Raw genomic sequence first — 19,640 nt, forward strand, 5'->3', positions numbered from 1 at the left:
GAGAATTAATAACTGATATAATGAGCATTCTGATAAAGGCCTCACATAATGCATACATACAACACAGCAACTAATAAAATAAAAGCAAGACGAGGACATCCAACTATATGAGAACGCATTTGCTAAAAACATAGAGAAAAGCTCTTTATTTGGCCGTCTCAGTAGTTCAACCGTGCTGTTCCTTTCTCATTTTTAGGACCTGTGGCGGCGGGCTTCGTAGTGCTCCCGCACCTTTACTTGTACAATCTCCTGCTTCTGCTCCCGCACCTTTACTTGTACAATCTCCTGCTTCTCCTTCCTGACTGCCACTACCTCCTTCCCTCGATGCAAAGCAACCATACGCAAATGATCTGGATTAGTATTCTTGTTCGTGGAAACGACGGCCTTCTCCTGAACTGTACCCATTTTGATCATATCTGTGGCCCAGTGCTTCCTCAGCTTTTTCCCCACATCCATCGCCTCCATACTTCCAACTACCGTCACTATTAGTTTCTTCCCTTCCGTGTCCGTGTATACGTGATCGATCCCTGTTTGACACAGAACATCACCATAAGGCCCACATATTGAAAAGCCACCACAGATCAAACGATGTTTTGTGCTTAAATCACCATCTTCCGCTGTTATGTTTTTTCATGATGATTTTCCATGTTGATTATATTGGAGCAGGGGTGCCGTAGGCAGGAGTTAATATTATCAATTTAAGTTGGATTCATTGTCATTAGGTTACTGTTCTCTGCATCTAGCTCAAAAATTGTTTAGATTCATTAGACATTTTAAAAAATGTTTCATAAATCTTAATTTTGTTAGTTGATCTCAATTTAAATCGGCCAATTTTGAGCTGATCTTCATATAGTTAATGCTTGAAACTATCAAGCACTTGTTACTTTGGCTTGCTTGTTTTAAAACATGCGAACACAAAGGAAGCAGAAGAAAAGCACCAGCACCAACATCACTAAACTAAAAAACAAAGTACCTAGAAGAGAAGTGACGGCTTGCAGGACCTTCCGCTTTTCTTCGTCGCCACGCGCCTCCACTGAAAAGACGACCTTCGTCTGGCAAAACCAAAGAGAAACCGACGATAATCAAATTTGCATACTAAAGCATCCACGCCAAGGAGAAGAAGAAGATCAACACAACGGAAAAAAAAAGGAAACCAGAAGAGCTCTTCCTCAACTTTCTTGAACACATACCCTCATATCTGATTTAATGAGCAAAACGAGATCACCAGCACAAGAAACTAATGGCTTAAAGAAGCCAGCTAGAGACGGAAGAAAAGGGGACAGGTAAAGATTTCGATGGCTGATATGGTGGCAGCGACGAGGTATGGCCAATGGAAGACGCTACCTCTCGATAGACGGTGCGAGCTGACAATCTTGGGGGCTGTAATCTTGAGGCGAAGGATATATATAGATATAGACGGTGAATGTTCAAAGGCAACGCAGAAAGTTAAAGGTGAAACATACCCAAGTATTTAATTCTAAAGGAGGATGCCTGGTTTAAAAGACAGAGGTTGTAACATTCATTATTGATCGACTCGTTATCAAATTCCTTCTCTACATACGCAAGTACTCAAGTCGGCATGACTTGACTCTCTGATCTGCAGGCTAAAAAATAATAAAAGGTAGAAAAAATTGGAAAGAACATTCCAACTCTTGAATCAATACGCACAACTTTTGGAGGTCAGTCAACAAATGGAGTACCATATAAAAATTCTTCAAGAGATAGCCGCGTCATTTTTAGAGAATAATGCCAAATACTTTTCCATTGGCATTTAGAAAAACTACTGCCAAAGTTTCTGAGTAGATTCAGCCCAATTCTTATATATGTGGGCCACAAGAGGGAGTAATCTGATCGACGTCTAGCTCATTGTCATCAAGCAATAATTTAAATTACTCCGATACTAAATGAGGCCGAAGTTTCGTCAGAAAGCATTGGCGCAATTACTTGAGCCCATGCCCATCCTGTTATCGCTATGGGATTGACCCGAAAATTGTTGGACTCACATTAGCAGAGCCGAATTGAGGGCATGACCTGAGCTAAATTGTTGGATTCACCTTTTGCTTTCTTCTCATTCCAACCACCACCTCAAATAATTAATCCCATCATCTAGTCCTGATGCATGTAATATCTTTCAAAGCAGGTGCTTTCCTCTACAAGTTCTTTCAACACTTTCTACCGTATTCTACTTTCTTTTAATATATACGAGGAAACAAGTGATCCTCTTGAGATGTGCATATCAGGTCAAGTACTCTTAACCTTTACTTTTTGAAGCGTTTCACACCTTGATGGGCTGTGATGCGTGCACATCACGCCTTGATACATATGCATCTTACAACATTGAACCAAAATCCAAAAGTTATCAAATCTCTAAAGGGACAGTGAAAGACTCAGGCCACCTCAAGGGCCATACCATAGCTGGTATGACTAGAAGAGCCTCTCCATTCTTTTGGGTGTTATACATATATATGTCATAAGTACTGGAGGAATGCATTCGGTATATAAGTTGAAGAATGCACCAATATCATCACTTTCTGACAACTTAGCTAGAACCCCTAATGCAAGAGAATAGGGGGTCTTGAAGCTCATTTATAATCCTCTCGCTCACCTAAAGCCCCCAAGACCTATTTCCTCTCCCTCTCTTTGCCGGTGTCATTGACTTCTTGTTGGGAGCAAGATCCATGTAGTTGAATGGATCCCTACTCTCATCGACTTAACTTATATTGAACTCTTCCATTAATACTAGTCATATTTTGGTATTTGGATAGCGATCCAATAACATATTATTTGCTTATAGGGATTAATTACATCGAACTGGGCACCTCTCTGGCGTCCTTTATAAAGTGACTTGCAAATTGCTCATTTTCTTGCCGAAAATTGGTAGAATGATTTTTTTTTTCAAATTTTGGAAATTACGGCTTTGCCCTGCATTGTACACCGATATTTTTGGCATTATTTTTTTTGAAGGGATCCACTGCTCAAAGGTAGAATGCTGCAGTACATCAACGCTATGCATTCTACACCTATTTGGCATAGTTGAGAAGCTAATTTTTAAAGAGGTTCCCGACTCAGAGGTTGAATGTTGTACTCTGCCCAACCTAAATCACTGTTTGCTTTTAGGGGCAGAGTGCTACCGAGCGGCAAGAGAGTTCAAATAAATCGAGTTAGTGCACAATTCTCGTAGCTATTGTCTTGCTTAGGTGTATTACTTTTCTAAGATGTAAACAGTCACAAATGATACTCGAGTTGAAGGGTGTACTATAGGTCCACCCACGTCTTGAAGCAAAGTTAAAACTAGCTTAGAAGAAATAAAGACATGATTTTAGAGGTTTTATGTTGAAGATAATTTTTCTTAAATAAACATTAAAGTTAAATCAGTGCTTGCAGAGGCTACTAACGTTTGAGCTTTGTTCTTATGGGAGTAAGGATCAAGTCACCCATGTGACAGAGCTAAACATGGGGTTGTGTGGGGAATTGCTCACATGAACTCAAATAAATTGCATAACTATATACTATTACCTTACATACATTTAATTACTCAAAGGGATACAATTTAAGGTATTAGTGCCCCTCAATAAAAAAAAAAAAGAAAAAGAAAAAAAAAAAACCTGACTTGGGCATGAAGTCACCCCATAAGAAACCTTAGTCATCAAACAATCTTATCCCTTCATCAACGTGTTCTCGTGAGCAATATTGTTGTCAGGATACTGATTCCACGGCGCCACTTGTCATCTTATAACTATTTTTTAAATATTTTAAGACTTTTTAAGTTTAATTAAATTTTGCATGTTTTTCATTCAATTTTCGCAGATGGGTTTTAAACTATATTTGGCTGATAATTCAGCTGAATTACTGAATCGGCCAGCATGAAACGATTTTCTCAACATTAATTCTCATAAGTGTACTCCAATACCCGATCCTCAAGTAAACATTAAGTGAATAAATTTGAGATCCTAAGGAAGGGGTGAATTTGCCAGTTCATCATGAATCAACCATTAATTTGATAAAAACAAAAAACAAAAAACAAAAATCAAACAACAAAGAAAAGATAAGAGTACCTTCAACAGGCCTAGGCAGTCCACCAAGAAAAATGAAACAAAGCCTAAAAACAGATATAAGACTATGAAAGCAAGCAAATCCGATCCGCCAACTTTTGGGGAGCATGTTAATACTTTTGTCACGCTCATCGACTCAGTTCTGACCAAAAATGTCTTTGAAGAACATGAAGTTGACATATTCTACAACCCACGTTCATACTTATTTACCATTGAAGAAAAAAAATTTAATTCTATTTCAAAATCTTGGCAAGAACAGTGTGCTTCTTCCAGGCAAAATACGTACAAATCAGCCAAAGATATAGATTGAGGAAAACAGAAGTATTTCGAGATGACCAAAAACCCAAATTGGAATCATGAAAATTATTATTAACTCAAGGACTTACACAATACAAGGAAGTTTAAAAAGCATGACGAGAACAATCCTGAAATACTATATCAAGACACATTTGCTAAGAACATCGAGAAAAACTCTTTATTTTGCTGTCATAGCAATATGCAGTCGGACCGCGTAAACTTTGCTTTTTCATTTCACCAAGGCTGCATCCTTCTCCGGTCCTCCTGCTTCTTCTTCGGCCCCACTCTCTTCTTCTTCCTCAGGCCGATCTTCTGGTGTATTCTCGGGACTTTCTTCGTTGGTTTTGTCATTCTTCTCTTCCATGGCAGGAGCCACCGAGAGTAGGTCTGCGTGGCAGAGATTCCTCAGTTGGTTCACCAAATCTATCGGATCAACATCTCCAACTACTTTTAGTTTCATCTCCTTCATGTCCATGGATATCCGATCAATCCCTGTTTGATGCAGAACATCATTAGAAAGCCCATGGGAAACCCAGGATTACATTTATGTATACTTTGTTTCATGTATATGTTACTAGTCTTTTACTTTACCAAAATTGACCTAATTAAACTGTCACAAAAGCAATTTTATTAATCCATAAGAAGCTTATCATGCAAGCAAATAGATATAGTGCATCTCTCTATTAATCAATTATCATAAACTGCCTAGTACTCTCTTACCCTCATTTTGTTATAAAATTATATACGCATCTTAGTTGACAGGAAAATAGTAATGTACTATTTTTATTGGAGAAATGGTTTCTTAAAACAGTGAATGGTAAAGTTCCAGATGTTGCCAGTGCAGAAAACAAATGTAGTTCAATTTTTAAAGAAGGGAAGGGGGTGAACTGCAGCGTGCATGCTAAATCATTTCACTGCCTGGCTGAAGGCCGAAGACAACCCCGCATCCTCTTAAGGTGTACAGGGTCTGCCTTATTCCCCTGTGGCCCCTCCAGTTCTACAAGAAGGTGGCAAAAGAAACAGCACCACCTCCAGTTAACATCTTGATTATGAAAAACTAAGTACCGTCAAAAGAAGTCACGGTTTGCATGACCTTCTTCTTCTGTTTTTCGTCATGGAGCTGCAATATCATGACCACCTTCAACTGAAATTTGAGAAAATGCAAGACAAACCGTTAGCTGCATGCGCAACAAATCCCACAAACTACTCAGAGAAAAGGATATTAAAATCAACAGAAAATTAAATAAAGTAGTCCTCCAACTTTCTTCAACACATGCCTTCATATCGATTTCTACGAGCGAAAACACGATCACCAAGAGAGGACAGGGATCCTCAGAAAAACCAGAGAAAGAACAAAGGGAATAGGCAGAGATTCAGATGGCTGATAATGGCCCTAGAGATGAGATATAACACCAATGCAGGACGCTAGCTATTTCTCTACCAGAAATGGTGGAGGGATTCTGCTGTGAAGTTCAAGGAGGTTGACTGGTTTAAATAGATAGATGTTGTAGGAGTCGTTGCCGATCGACTCTTTAAGAATTTCTCTCTCTAGAGATATAACTGAGTCTGTGGTTTCTTTACATCTGCTTCTGCGGGCTAAAAAATAATAAAAAGTAGACAACATTGGAAAACATTAAAAGTTCTTCAAGAGCCGCCTCACTTCCAGACGCAAATGCAAACTTTTCGTAATTGGCATTTAAAAAAGTGCCGTGGCCGGCGGAGTCAGCAGTCCACTTCTAATATATATGGGCAAAAAGACGCACTTAATTAAATTATATCCGATTAGCATGGTCAGGGCAATATATGATCTCTTTTTGCATGATATCATGTGTAGTTAATTATACTTTATTGTCATCATGGGAGTATTAATTTAAATAAGAGATAGATCATAAGTCCAGTGTCAATTCGTCAAAAAGCATTAGACCCCGCCCCACCTAATATCCGGTAGTTTCTGCATGTTTGTGGAAAGTGGAGACGGCATCGAAGCACTAGGTCCTCTCGTAAGGTACTTCCTGGAATTTCTAGGTGACTTTTTCCTCTAGATCGTCGGGTACTTGCAGTATTCTTAGTCTTTCCCTTCAGTTTTTGTGAAAATTAGATAAGATTGTACCGGTAGTCTAATTAATTAAGCTAATGATAAGCCTTATTTATAAATAAATGTCCTAGCTAGCTAGAAGGGTGTCAGTGCAAGATGATCCCTTAATTTGGAGAGCAAGAGGGAAGTTCTATCTCTTATCTGGTCGAGCTCAAGTACCAAACATACATCCGGCCATATTAATCATACCCATAATCACAAATATTGTGGCAGTGAGTGATTCATCTAAGTGTTTGACTCACATTAACAAGCCAAACTGAGGCCAAGACATCCTCCACGCTCAGTTTCTTCTGTTTGCATGCATGAGGTATTTTACTATATGCATTTTTGTTGGAGCGGTAAATGTCATTTGATCACAATCTAATATGTTACCCCTTGTTCTTACGTGCATACGTTCCTGTCATTAACAGTATTTTGGTAAGTTTTTTTGTAGGATTGCTGCCCCAAAGTCCTATATATCAAGGAAACAAAGGCCGTTATACTGGTCTTTTTTTTTTTATTGTGTTGCATGGTCATGGTATGGATGTTAATATATCTGATTTGGATCAGATATCTGATGGAATTGTTCCAAAAAAACAAATGTGGAAAAAAATTAATATTCGATAATAAATCAATAACAGCTTGAATGTTAGAAAACAATGTTTCATGAATATGCGTGGGGGCTAGTTGTGAAGTTAAAGGGGAAATATGAATGTTTAAATAGATGTTGTAAGACTCAATATTGCTCGACGCTTTAAGAATTTCTTTCTCTAGATAAATAATCCAATCGGGTCTAACATGAGCCTCTGGTTTTACATCTGGAGGCCAATAATTAAATATAAGAAGTAGAAAAAAATGGAAAAAAACAGCCCAACACTTGAGTCAATAACCACAACTATTGGAGGTCCACAAATTTAGTACTTTATAAAAGTTCTCCAAGAGCCAGCCTTCTCACTTTTGAAAAAGAATGGGAACTTTTGCATTTGGCATTTAAAAGAATTACTGCCACAAGTTCAGGCCAATTCTTATATATACATGTATGTCGGCCGAAAAAGGGACTAATCCGATTGACGTCAGGGCAAGATATATATACATATATATATATATATATATATATATATATATATATATATATATATATATATATATATCGACTAGGGAAAGAATCTAAATTAATAAGAAATTGATAATTAGTCCAATATTATAATGTTAAATGGGGTCTAATTTTCCTCAAAAAGCATTGCTTGCAATAATTTCACCTAATGTCGTGAATGTAGTTTCTCCTTAACAATTGTATTTGTTTAGAGGAGGTCTCCATTTCAAATTTGCATATTGCCCTTTACCTGTTCTCGAATTCACAGATGAAAAAAAAAAAAATCGTGTAGCTGGCTCTAGCTTAGCTAAGTTGAGCTCTAGCTTAGATGAGTCGAGCTCTAGCTTAGCTGAGTCGAGCTCAAGCTCGAGCAGGTTTGAGTTGGCCATAATTTCAAACTCAGTCTGGTTGACCGAATCTCGAGCTGGGCTTAGCAGCAGTCGAGCCAGTCCAACTCTGCTGAAGTTGGGCCGTGGAGACCTACACATTGGGGCAACTTACAAATTATATAAGGCAGACTGGGGAGGTACTATATATGCAGGCTGAAATGCAAATCAGCCAATTTATAAAATGGTGACTTAAAAAGGGAAAATTGTAGACGACGAATTAGAAGCGGAATTAATAATAGAAGTGGTATTAAGATCATTCCAATAAAGGTCTCAGATAATACATACAACAATGAAGGAAGTGGTAAAAGCTTAAGGAGGAAGCACATCCAAGTATAATGAAAACACATTTGCTAAAAACATGGAGAAAAGCTCTTTATTTGGCAGTCCTAACATGTGCACGCAGTCCAACCACTTTGTTCCCTTCTCACTTTTTCTTCACATACTTCAGCACCCTTACTTGTGCAGGCTGCTTCTTCCTCGACAGGATACACTTTGATCAACTGTGTCCTGCGCCAGCGGTCCCTCAGTTTGACCGCCAAATCGATCGCATCCATCTTTCCAACCACTTCTACTGTTATTTTCTCAGTGCGCGTGTCCGTATATACGTCATCGATTCCTGTTTGACACAGAACGTCACCACAAAGCTCATATATATATATATATATATATATATATATATATATATATATATATATATATATATATATACAAGAAAATTGAATGGTGACTCCTTTTTATTTTAGAGTCACCCTGCCATTTAATAAGAGTTGTTTGTCATGGATGATCAAGAGAAAAAAGATGATGAGTAGTTTTGTCATCTAATATTAGTTCTCAATTTGTTCTCATATTTTTCTCTCAATCATTTATCAATCATGCATTGATTATACTAGGTGATTCTAGATAGTTAGAGTTTCACACACGCACACACACACACATATATATATATATATATATATATATATATATATATATATATATATATATATATATATACACCAATCCCTTCCCTTTACGGGGATTCAAGAAATAGAGAAGGCCCAGCTTGGGAAGACTTCTTAGATTTTTGAAATCTATAATACTACTAAGTTAAGTTGAACTTTTAATGAAATCTAAGTGTCTAATTATTTACGGAATCAGTGAATCGAATTCAAACAGGAATTGCCTGTGACTTGGATTAGTTGAATTCAAACAGGAATTACCATGTTGCCCACCTTTCTATTAATAATTGATTAGTACCCTCTTATATTTGTATTTTTTGAGAGATATCTCTCATCAAATTGTAGACGGGAAAAACGTAGCCTAATGATCATGGTCCACAATTGGTTCTAAGCCAATTAATTATGAGCAATTAATGATAAATTGTCCACTCAGGCCACGGTGAAATTGAAAAATAAAAATTACTCCTGCATTAAAAAGGAAAGCGAGACAAAGAAGAGGGGAAGAGGGGGTGTGAATGCAGCTACAAATGGATACCATACACCGGACTGAGGAAAAATCTGATTCTCTTTGAATCGGTTGATACAAAGCACCAGCACCAACATGGACCGAAGGAAAACCAAGTACCTAGAATAGAAGTGACAGTTCGCAAGACCTTTCCCTTTTCGTCGCCATGTGCTTGCACCGACAGGACAACCTTCGTCTGAAAAACCGAAGATAAACCGTCAATAATCAATAGCATAGTAAACCAGCCACACCAGGAAGAAGAAGAAGAGGAAAAAAGGAAACCAGAAAAGCTGTTCTTCTTCAAATTTCTCGAACACATACAGTCATATCTGATTTATGAGCAAAAACAAGATCACCAACACAAGAAACTAATGGCTTAAAGAAGCTAGGTAGCTTGAGACGGAAGAAAAGGGGGCAGCAAAAGATTTAGATGGCAGCTGATACGGTGGCAGCGATGAGGGAGGACCAATCTTAAGACGCTATCTCTCGATAGACGGTGCGAGCAGATAATCATGGGGGCTGTGATGTTGTGGGGGAGGATATATATATATATATATAACAAGACTGTAAGTTGTCAACGACAACGCAGAAAATTAAAGGTGAAGAGTACCCAAATATTTAACTCTAAAGGAAGAGGCCTTGTCTAAATAGATAGATGTTGTGACAGTCATTGTTCACCGACACGTAATCAATTTCTTTATCTACCTACTTAAGAACTCAAGCCGGCTTGCCATGAGACTCTGGTTTTGCGTACATCTGCAGGCTAAAAAATAATAAAAGGCAGAAAACATTGGAAAGAACAGCGTATGCGCTCAACTTTCGGAGGTCAGCCAACAAATGGAGTACCATATAAAAACTCTCCAAGAGAAAGCCGCATCACTTTTGGAGAAGAATGGGAAGTACTTTTGCAATTGGCATTTAGAAAAAGTACTGCCACCGTTTCTCAGCAGATTCAGCCCAATTCTTATATTTGAGGGCCACAAGGAGTTATCTGATTGACGTCTATCTCATTGTCATCAAGCAATAGTTTAAATAAGAGATAGATAATTAGTTCCATGGCAGAAGTTTCGTGAGAAAGCATTGACGCAGAAACTTGAGCCCATGCCCATCCCGTTATCGGTATGGGATTGATCTGAAATTTGTTGGACTCACATTAACAAAGCTAAATTGAGGCCAAAACCTGAGGTATCTTGGCTTAGACCGTGGTTTCGAGGAAACCCCACTCGCCTTTTGCTTTCACTTTTGCTTTCTTGACATTCCAACCACTACCTTAAACAATTAATACCATCAACTGTGCTGATGCATGTAATATCTTCCAAAGCAGGTGCTTTCCTCTCCAAGATCTTTCATTACTTTCTACTGTATTCTACTCTTGTTTGAATATATATGAGGAAACAAGTGATCCGCTTGGTCAGTATGGATTCTAGTTGGCAAAAAAGTTACTAAGGGAGCCACCACAATTTCATCAAAGTTTCAAGTGGGGTCGGAAAGATTTTTTTTTTTTTAAATAGTATCAAAAACTATGTTGTTAAGTTTGTTTATGCGAAGAAATGCGGTGAGCTTGTGAGCCAAGGCGATACGGGTATGTGAGTGCAAGCATCGGGTCCAATATTTTCAAATATATAATATCCTTAAAATGTAAAAAACAAAAAATAATAAGGTAAAAATGATTTGAGAAAGTAAATTATATGAAAACTATTTATACGTATTTTTTCTGTACATTGAAACTAACTACAAAAGGATGGTGTGCAATTGTCAAAAACCTAAAAATAAAGATAAAAAACATGTTTCTTCAAAATACACTAGGGTTTCATGAAAATTCAAAAACTAAAGGTCCAAATCATTTTTTCATTTGTTAGATCGTGCATGAAAGAAAAAAAAAATCTCTTTTTTTAGTTCGTAAAACTTGTGAAATTGGAAGTAAAAGAGTTTAACATGTAAGAATTTACAAAGAGATACCCAATAGTGGATGAAACTATGTTGACTAGACTTGTTTCTTAAGATAAATTTTATTCCACAGAACATCAAATCCAGATGTCTCATAGAATGTAGATGAAACAGTACGTGTGCGATATCTTGGACAACCGACTCATTATTCTTGTCGACAAACATCAAGGTTCAACCGAAAGAGAGGAGGAGAGAAAGATAAGAGAGACATAAAAAATGGCTGCCGGAGAGTTCGCCGAATAGCGGGGGGACATAAATGTCGTCGCCGGACAGATGGACAATGGAAAACCCATTTTGCAAGTTGGAACTCTTTTCTATATGGGAAGTTGGAGTTAAAAAAAACATCGTACAGAAAAAATCCTGCCGGCCATTAGTAAGTGCCTGGAGTAGCTATTTTCATACCATACACCAGGTATGGTATGCATCATCATGGAGTGCGCATCACCTTGTGAGGTGTGCACTTCAGGTCAAGTACTCTTCGCCTTTACTTTTTTAGGAGTTTAGTATCTTCATGTCATGCATCTAACAACATTGAACCAAAATCCAAAATTTTTCAAATATGAGGCCTTAAGCCACTTCAAGTGTCATATCATAACTGGTCTAATTAGAAGCGTGTGAAAGGCACGTTTATATATAATTGGATTCTTGTGGGTGTTATGCATGTTCGAAGTATTGTATTTGTTACACAAGTTGGAAAGTACACGACCGAGGGATTGAAAAAAAAATACATTGAAAAAATTATAAAAATTTTAGTTGTTCAATGTATTTTTTAGATTCAAGTTCAGTTTGGTCCTACCCAAATCCGAGGTTGGACTGATTGACCTGTCTCTAAAAAAAATCTTGGCTCCACCCCTGACGTACACCAATGTCATCACTAACATGGACTCAACCTAAAACTCCTAAAGCAAGGGGATGGGAAGACTTCTATCTCTTTTATGAGTGGTGGACCTTAATCCTCTCACCCGCTTAAAAAAACCCAGGCCTATATATTAGCACTGCCTCTCCCTTTGTTGGTATCATTCACTTGTTGTTGGGAGCCAAGATCCATATAGTTGATTGGATCCTTCCTCTCCTCAACTTGTCCCGATTGTACTTTTTTCATTAGTACTAGTCGAATTTTGGTACTTGGATAGGGATCCAATAACATATTTTTTTCGGACAGCGATTAACTACATCGAACTACACTCTCTAGCGTAATTTGTGAGATGACTTGCAATTTGCCTTTTTATTGGCCAAATTATTGATAGAATGATAGTTTTTCTTTTTCCATTTTTTGGAAATTGAGGCTCTGCTCAGCATTCTACACCTATATATTTGGCATTATTATTTTGAGAAGGGATTCACAACTCAAAGGTAGAATGCTGCAGTATATCCTTTATTTCTCCGCTTTGCATTCTACACCGATTTGGCATAGTTGAAGAGCTTCTTTTTAAAGACGTCCCCCACTCAGAGGTCGAATGTTGTACTCTGCCCCAACTTAAATCAATGTTTTCTTTAGTACAACGGAGCAGCAAGAGACATGAGACTCGAGTTGAAGGTATACTGTAGATTCCTCAGTTGGTTCACCAAATCTATCGGATCAACATCTCCAACTGCTTTTAGTTTCATCTCCTTCATGTCCATGGATATCCGACGAATCCCTGTTTTACGCAGAACATAATTCGCAGGCCCACAGGAAACCCAGAATTGCATTTATCTAGACTTTGTTTCATATATATATATATATATACAAAATATTTTTGTACTCTTTTACTTGAATGCCAAATTGAGTTAATTAAATCGTCACAAAGGCAATTTAAATAATCCGTAAGATGCCTTCTCATGCATGCAAATAGATATAGTGCATCCATCTATTGATTAATTGTCATAACCCAGCTACTACTCTCTTACTCTAATTTTTTCATAAAATTACATATGCATCTCAGTTGATAGGAAAAACGTAATCTGCTGCTTTTATTGGAGAAATGGTTTCTGAAACAATGAATGTTAAAGCTTTAGATGTTGCAAGTGCAGAAAACAAATGTAGTTCAAATTTTAAAGAAGGGAAGTGAATGAAAAACATGCATGCATGTTCAATCGTTCCACCCCTTGGCTGAAGGCAGAAGGTAACCCCTCATCCTCCTAAGGTGCAATGTCTACTTCATTTCCCTGTGCCCCCTTTAGTTCTGCAAGAAGGAGGCAAAGGAAACAACACTACCTCCTGTTAACATCTTCATGATCATGAGAGAAAAACCTAGTGCCGTCAAAAAGAAGTGCCACCAATCCAGGCCAATCATCATATTGTATATGATCGGCCAAAAGATGCCTTCTTTATCTTTGATTAATCCAAGACATGATCATCTCCCCCTTTGTTAAATCGCTGAACTTTTCCCCAAGCGATCAAAAACCTTAACTCAGGTTGATCTCCTTAACTCCATGTTGCATTCCTATAGCTCCATCGCTCGCGCAGACCAACGCACGTACTTCTTTGTTATACCTTCATGCTCCTTAAAAATTTAAATTTGATCATTAATGCCTCTTAGCCGCAAATTCTTGGCTCCACCGGTGCACAACAGATCTAGCTACTAGAGCTCGATTAATTTATTAAACAAGCTCGCTTCAAGTCAAAACTGAACGCTTGTTTCTTATCAAGTCGAGCTCGAACTACAAAAGGTCGGCACACTTGGGCTCAAGCAAGTTTGTCCATAACATGTTTCCTAATATTAACCAAACCAATTTTCTCGCTACATTGAGTGTCTGGTCATTGGACTTTCTAAAAGAATGTCTCCTTTTCAAATTCGCATGTTGTCCTTCGCCTTTAAAATTTGAAAAAAGGTAAAGCGCACCAGCCTCTAGCTTAACCGTGTCAAGATTGAGTTCGAGCAGGTTGAGTAGGTTCAAACTTTGAGCTCGATTCAATCCTGTGCTGGGCTTGGCCAAGGCGGAACTAGTCCAACTGAGCTGAACTCGGGAGAACTGGAGCTAATCCTTAATCCTTGCACAAGGCAACTGAACATACGAACTATAAGGCAGCCGGCGGAGCTAACATACAAGGCAGTCAAAGATACATATATAGTGATGAAAACAGAAATTATAGGCGACGAAAAACGGGGTGATATCATGACTCTTCATTCAGCCACGTCTCACACGACAATTCAAAGCACAACATACTATTTGCCAAAAACATAGAGAAACTAAAACTCCTTATTTCTGTCTCGTCAACCACGTAAACATTCTTTTCTCATTTCTTGGGAGGGTTGTTGTTCGCCAATGCTGCAACCATATTCTCCCCACCCTTCTTCTCTGGCTCTGGTTTTTTGTCTTCTGTCTTGTGACCACGCCTTGCCCGCTTGTCCTGGATGGGCTCTACATCCTTGGCCGCGTCCTCCTTCTCTTCCCTGTAATCACCCACTGTGACTATGTCTGTCTTGCAGAGCTTCCTCAGTTTTGTCACCAAAAGTGTGGGATCCATATCTCCAACAACTGTCAGTTTCTTGCCATTCGGGTCCACGCATATGTGATGGACGCCTGTTCGACGCAGAACATCACAACGAAGCCGAGGGAACAAAAGACCCCATGACCCGCTACCAAAGTGGTTTTTCATTTGATTTGGAACAGGTGGACAGTACGCAGGTGAGTTCCTGAGGGGCCCTTTGATTGTTTGAAATCCATGAATGGATCTCATGGGGCATGCTGGTAAAACAGCTATGGTAAAATCTCTTCCTTGTCAAGCTGAAGATCCATCCCAGGTCACACTTAAGGGTCTTTATTTTACTTTTGTTGTATTTAGAAAACAAGGAGGAGGGTGTGGTTTTAAATCCAGAGTTCTCAAATCCTAAGAATTTTAAATAATGCACAAACAAACACACAATCACGCTCAGACCAACAATTTCTTTGCGCCAAAGCAGGCCCCTTCAAAGAGGATGATTGGCCTTTAGTTTTAATATAGACTTGGGGAACATAGAGGTCATTTGGCAACTACTACAAAAAAATGGAATAGATTCATTCATAATAAAACAATTGTTAGGGTGTTTCATGAACCTACCTCTATTTTTTGGTAGGTTCATATTACAGTGTTTTATGAATATATTATATTTTTGTACTAGATTCATGGCAGTAACAGATTGTTACTGTAGCCAAACAACTTCTCAAATAGTTCCTCTGCATGAACTCAACCAAAAAAAAAAAAAAGGTAAACTCATAGGACACTATAATTCTGCTGCAATCGCTTTAGTTTTTCGGGTCGTTTCTGTATCCCCCAAAACGGGAATTCTGACAAAAGAAAGAGCACCGCCTCCAACATCATCACAAGAAAAACCAAGTACCTGAAAGAGAAGCGATGGATTCACTGGCCTTCTGCTTCGCTTTTTCGCCATGCCACTCCACTGACAGGACCACCTCCTTATAAAGATTGAGAAAACCAAAGACAAACCCTCAATTGCATGTCAAACGAAATTACTTTCACAAATCACAGAAAAGGAGATGGAAATCAACAGAAAACGAAACTGTTCCCACAACTTTCTTGAGCGCATACCTTCATATTTGTTTTGACTGGGCAAAAACAAGATGTGCAGCGGTTTTAGAAAGATCCGATCGAGAAAGAAGAAAAGGAATATGTAGTGATTTAGATGGTTGATATGATCGTACAATAAATGGTGCGAGTAGATTTTGGCAGGTATCACATTAAGGTGGGAATGGTGTACATAGATGCTGTAAGAGCCATTATCATCACTTTAACAATGGAAAACTCTGCGCTTAAGTCAGTCTCTTGACGACTCTTTCTCTATACATCAAACTCAAGTGTTTTTGAGTCTCTTGTTTCTCTCAAATCTATGGGCGAACAAATAATAAACGATAGAAAAAATTATAATTATAATAAACACCCACAATTTTCAGCTATTAGCAAACCTACCTCCCAACTTTTTGAATGTGAAAAAAATGGGTGCTAAAGTTTTCGAAGCTGATTGTTTGTTAAGGTATTTCACCGGAGGGTGTTGAAAAGATGTTTCTTATATGTCTAGATTTCCTTCGTATTTAATAGCCTCATAAACATCTCTTTAGCAAAGGAAAAGAAAATTGGCAGGGAATTGACGTTGCACTTGAATTGTCAGAAAAAACATTAATTTTCTTAATTGATAAAATATCTTTCTCCATAATGGTATAAACAGATGTCATTATCATCTGTTTAACAATTCTGTGGATAACTCTCTGAGCCTGCGTCTCTTGATGACTCTTTCTCTAGATATATAACTAGAGTGTGCTTGAAGTCGAGTCTCTTGTTTTTCTCACATCTATGGGCGAGCAAATAATAAAAATAAAAAAAGTACAACAAAAGCACCCTAAATTTTCAGCTATTAGCAAATCTATCTCCGAACTTTACTTACTTTACTTTTGAATGTGAAAGAATAAGCATTGCAATTTTTGGAGATGGTTGTTTGTTATGGACTGGTGTGAAGGGAGGATGTCAATATATCTGATTTGAATTGGATATATGATCGAATCAATAAAAAAAAATGGATAAAGAAAATGATAATTAAGAAATCAGATTGATTGGGTTCTGTTAATGAAATGGCATCCAATCATATTCGAATTGCATTTATTTTTAGACAAACTCACTCGTACACAAGGACCTGGCTGGTAGCGTAATATCATATATCTAATGCTTTTATATTTTAACTGAAAATTGGCAAAATTCAGTTAAAATTTTGGATTCAGATATAAATAAAAAATAATAAAAATCGAATTCATGAGATTGGATTTGGATTGTGATATCGGACTTTGGATTTGGATTTTTTCTTTATTTACATTTGAAACCGAATTTAAACTCTTTGACTATTAGGAAACAAGGGATTCTCTTGGTTGGCACGGGTGTTGACAAAATTATTTATTAAGGGGAGCCACCAATATCATTTCATCAAATTAAATCTCGAAAGTGGGGACTCATAGATTTCTTCTTTTTCTGAAAAATAATATCCAAGATCAAGATTTTTGCAAATTGCAAATCTTCCGGTGGATCAGACCGGAGGAGGCCACCGGGGGGTGCCCATGGCACTGCCCTTGTTTGTTGGTGTCATTGCCTTGTTGTTGGGAGCCAATATCCATGAAGTCGATTTGATCTTAATCTACTCTTTCATTTGTCGGCAAACTTTCTTATTTGGAAAACCGGAGCCGATTATAATTTCCACACCGCAGTCAAACATCGATCTACAACTTTGCTTCTATTTTTGCCGAATGAGTCATAAGATGATGGTTCATTTTGTCCTTTGAAACATGCAGTTCTTGAACTCTGTACCTATGCGCATAGTGTGGATTTTTTTATTTTTTATTTTTAGATGGATTCATTACCTAGTTATCATACTCCTTATACATGCTACCACTTTTTACCAAATGGGTACCTCAGTAATTTTATATGGGAAAATTTTTGTGTTCCACTTTTGCCCTTATAAGGAAGAGGTCTTCCATTTGACCAGTAGACACATTTTGGTCATTTCTAGTCCATAGCATAGCATAATATAAATTTTCCAACTATTATTTAAGGGAAAAGTCTTTCACCCTTTCTCATCCTCCGTTGTTACTGACTAAAGTTTCAGAGACAATTAAAGCGAACCAAACAAAGAATTTAATCATGTTTACCTGTTGCCATATGGAGACCAAACGATTTTGGGAGGAATCCTTTTCCTTGGAAAGTTTTTCTTTGGTTTTCCAAACACCCTTACTTTGGACCATGTGAAAACAGTATTTAGTGCACCTTGGCGTTATACTGAAGTGGGCATAGGATTCTTGGGCTGTGGTGATCGGTTACCTTGCTTCTTCTTCTTCTTTCGTCGCCAAACAGTACTGTACCTCTCTGCATGTACGTGAACAATAAAATTCCTTTTTGTGAGGCTCTCGTTCCTTTCCATTCATGCAAATTAATTTTTTTGGACTTATGCAGACCACTTGTTGGAAATTATTATATGTTCGAGCTGTTGGAGACATTTTTACAGAAATTATTGAAACTTTTGAGCTTTTCTTAAGAAATTAAGTTTCTGACCTTTTGTTTCGACAATTTGCAAGACGATCAGTGAATTTTTGGGTTTTCTTTAAATTACCGGTGCAGCAACTTTTGAACTTGAACTAAACTCCTTCACTTGATTTTAATTAGATGTTGGTACACCATATATAGGTGAGAATCCAACTAACAAACGAGCTTCTAGGCTAATGAGCGAGTGAAATTATCAGGTTTCATGGTTATATTAGGCATGTGGACATAGGAGAGGTCCAAATTTATCACGTCATTTTTGGGTGATCGTTCAGCATGTCAAGGTATCTGATTTGGATCAAACATCCAACTGAACTGTTTCGGAAAAGTTAGATATGAAAAAAAAAATATTGGATTAAGAAACCAGATTGTAATTATATTCAAGAAATGACCTCTCATTGGATTCAGATTTGCATATACATAAATATCCAATCAAATTTGGATCAGATTTATTTTTTTTTTAATCCTACGTCCATTGCTATCACATTTTGAAAATTCGTTGGATTTAGTATAAAATTCGGAATCGAATATGAATATAAAAACCGGATTTGGATTGTGATGCCAGATTTTGAATTCAAATTTGGATATGACTTTTTCTCATTTGTAATTGAATCTGAATTTGAATCTAAATATGTGAATATTAAAAAAAAAAAGAGGATACTGTTAATAGTATATCGAATTTGAATATGATCCTTTGACATCCCTAGTTATCACTCAATATACATTTGATTTTTTTAATCAATGATATAGATATTGATTCGTAAACGGATCAAACTCAACCCTGAACCAGCTGAACTATTGTGACTCGGCCAAAAATATCGAAAAAAAATATTTCAAAAAATAAGTAATATATATGAATTAATTTAAAATACAACAAGTCTTAAGTACTTAAAACGGCCGGGCTGGGTTAGCTGAAGGATTGTGCAGGGAATGAGTAGAACAATCTTTTGTGGTATGCAAATACTTGTTTACCAATTAATCAATTAATATACATAAATTCATAGCCAATTAGTCAATTAATAAATGTAAATTCATCGCTGTGTTTCATTCTTAATTCCTAAGTTGACCCTAATTTGGACCCTCTAGAAAGGGCCGATGAACGGACCCAACCGAACCCGGCCTGAGCCGGAGCGGACCCGGGTTTTAAATAGGTATATGCGCTATATCTTTAACCCCAGCCTTAATCATAAACAAATTTGATAAACATATTTAGCTTGACACGGGATATATCTCAAAACTGCACCTTTCTTTTGTGATTAAGTTTCTTTAACTCCAACAATGTAACCGATTTGACGTTTTACATGAAAATACATGCAAAGCACCACGTTACATGACCAGCAGTTAA

General features: G+C 37.4%; 4 protein-coding genes across 5 annotated transcripts; all 4 read right to left on the reverse strand.

The window, feature by feature from the left end:
* Positions 1 to 1,449, reverse strand: LOC116248598 (heavy metal-associated isoprenylated plant protein 39-like). Its single transcript, XM_031621480.2, has 3 exons — positions 1,191 to 1,449; positions 974 to 1,052; positions 1 to 527 (listed from the first exon to the last, which is right to left on the reverse strand). The coding sequence occupies exons 1-3, from the start codon at positions 1,194 to 1,196 to the stop codon at positions 193 to 195; spliced, it is 420 nt and encodes a 139-aa protein (XP_031477340.1). The 5' UTR covers positions 1,197 to 1,449; the 3' UTR covers positions 1 to 192.
* Positions 1,450 to 4,408: 2,959 nt separating this feature from the next.
* LOC116248892 (heavy metal-associated isoprenylated plant protein 39-like) lies at positions 4,409 to 5,843 on the reverse strand. The gene is made up of 3 exons (XM_031621919.2): positions 5,627 to 5,843; positions 5,415 to 5,493; positions 4,409 to 4,841 (listed from the first exon to the last, which is right to left on the reverse strand). Exons 1-3 carry the CDS (start codon positions 5,630 to 5,632, stop codon positions 4,579 to 4,581), a joined length of 348 nt encoding a protein of 115 aa, XP_031477779.1. The 5' UTR covers positions 5,633 to 5,843; the 3' UTR covers positions 4,409 to 4,578.
* A 2,333-nt stretch (positions 5,844 to 8,176) lies between these two features.
* LOC116248835 (uncharacterized) lies at positions 8,177 to 9,855 on the reverse strand. 2 transcript variants are annotated; one of them, XR_004171063.2, is made up of 3 exons: positions 9,631 to 9,855; positions 9,469 to 9,544; positions 8,177 to 8,521 (listed from the first exon to the last, which is right to left on the reverse strand). XR_004171063.2 is itself a non-coding variant. In XM_031621828.2 (3 exons), the coding sequence occupies exons 1-3, from the start codon at positions 9,673 to 9,675 to the stop codon at positions 8,292 to 8,294; spliced, it is 312 nt and encodes a 103-aa protein (XP_031477688.1). In that variant the 5' UTR covers positions 9,676 to 9,855; the 3' UTR covers positions 8,177 to 8,291. The 2 variants fall into 2 exon arrangements, 1 of the variants encoding a protein (XP_031477688.1); XM_031621828.2 differs by having other exon boundaries at positions 9,670 to 9,855.
* Positions 9,856 to 14,289: 4,434 nt separating this feature from the next.
* On the reverse strand, positions 14,290 to 16,049 carry LOC116248761 (heavy metal-associated isoprenylated plant protein 39-like). Its single transcript, XM_031621726.1, has 3 exons — positions 15,809 to 16,049; positions 15,600 to 15,675; positions 14,290 to 14,802 (listed from the first exon to the last, which is right to left on the reverse strand). Exons 1-3 carry the CDS (start codon positions 15,812 to 15,814, stop codon positions 14,516 to 14,518), a joined length of 369 nt encoding a protein of 122 aa, XP_031477586.1. The 5' UTR covers positions 15,815 to 16,049; the 3' UTR covers positions 14,290 to 14,515.
* Positions 16,050 to 19,640: the final 3,591 nt, after the last annotated feature.

The sequence above is a fragment of the Nymphaea colorata genome, chromosome 2 (assembly GCF_008831285.2).
Source record: "Nymphaea colorata isolate Beijing-Zhang1983 chromosome 2, ASM883128v2, whole genome shotgun sequence".
Lineage (NCBI taxonomy): Eukaryota > Viridiplantae > Streptophyta > Magnoliopsida > Nymphaeales > Nymphaeaceae > Nymphaea > Nymphaea colorata.

What these genes read in the sequence shown, in the direction of transcription:
- LOC116248598 (XM_031621480.2), bottom strand. An exon ending in AGCCGTCACTTCTCTTCTAG is followed by an intron (nt 528 to 973) that starts GTACTTTGTTTT and finishes TGTGTCAAACAG; the next exon opens with GGATCGATCACGTATACACG.
- LOC116248835 (XM_031621828.2), bottom strand. An exon ending in AACTGTCACTTCTATTCTAG is followed by an intron (nt 8,522 to 9,468) that starts GTACTTGGTTTT and finishes TGTGTCAAACAG; the next exon opens with GAATCGATGACGTATATACG.
- LOC116248892 (XM_031621919.2), bottom strand. An exon ending in AACCGTGACTTCTTTTGACG is followed by an intron (nt 4,842 to 5,414) that starts GTACTTAGTTTT and finishes TGCATCAAACAG; the next exon opens with GGATTGATCGGATATCCATG.
- LOC116248761 (XM_031621726.1), bottom strand. An exon ending in ATCCATCGCTTCTCTTTCAG is followed by an intron (nt 14,803 to 15,599) that starts GTACTTGGTTTT and finishes TGCGTCGAACAG; the next exon opens with GCGTCCATCACATATGCGTG.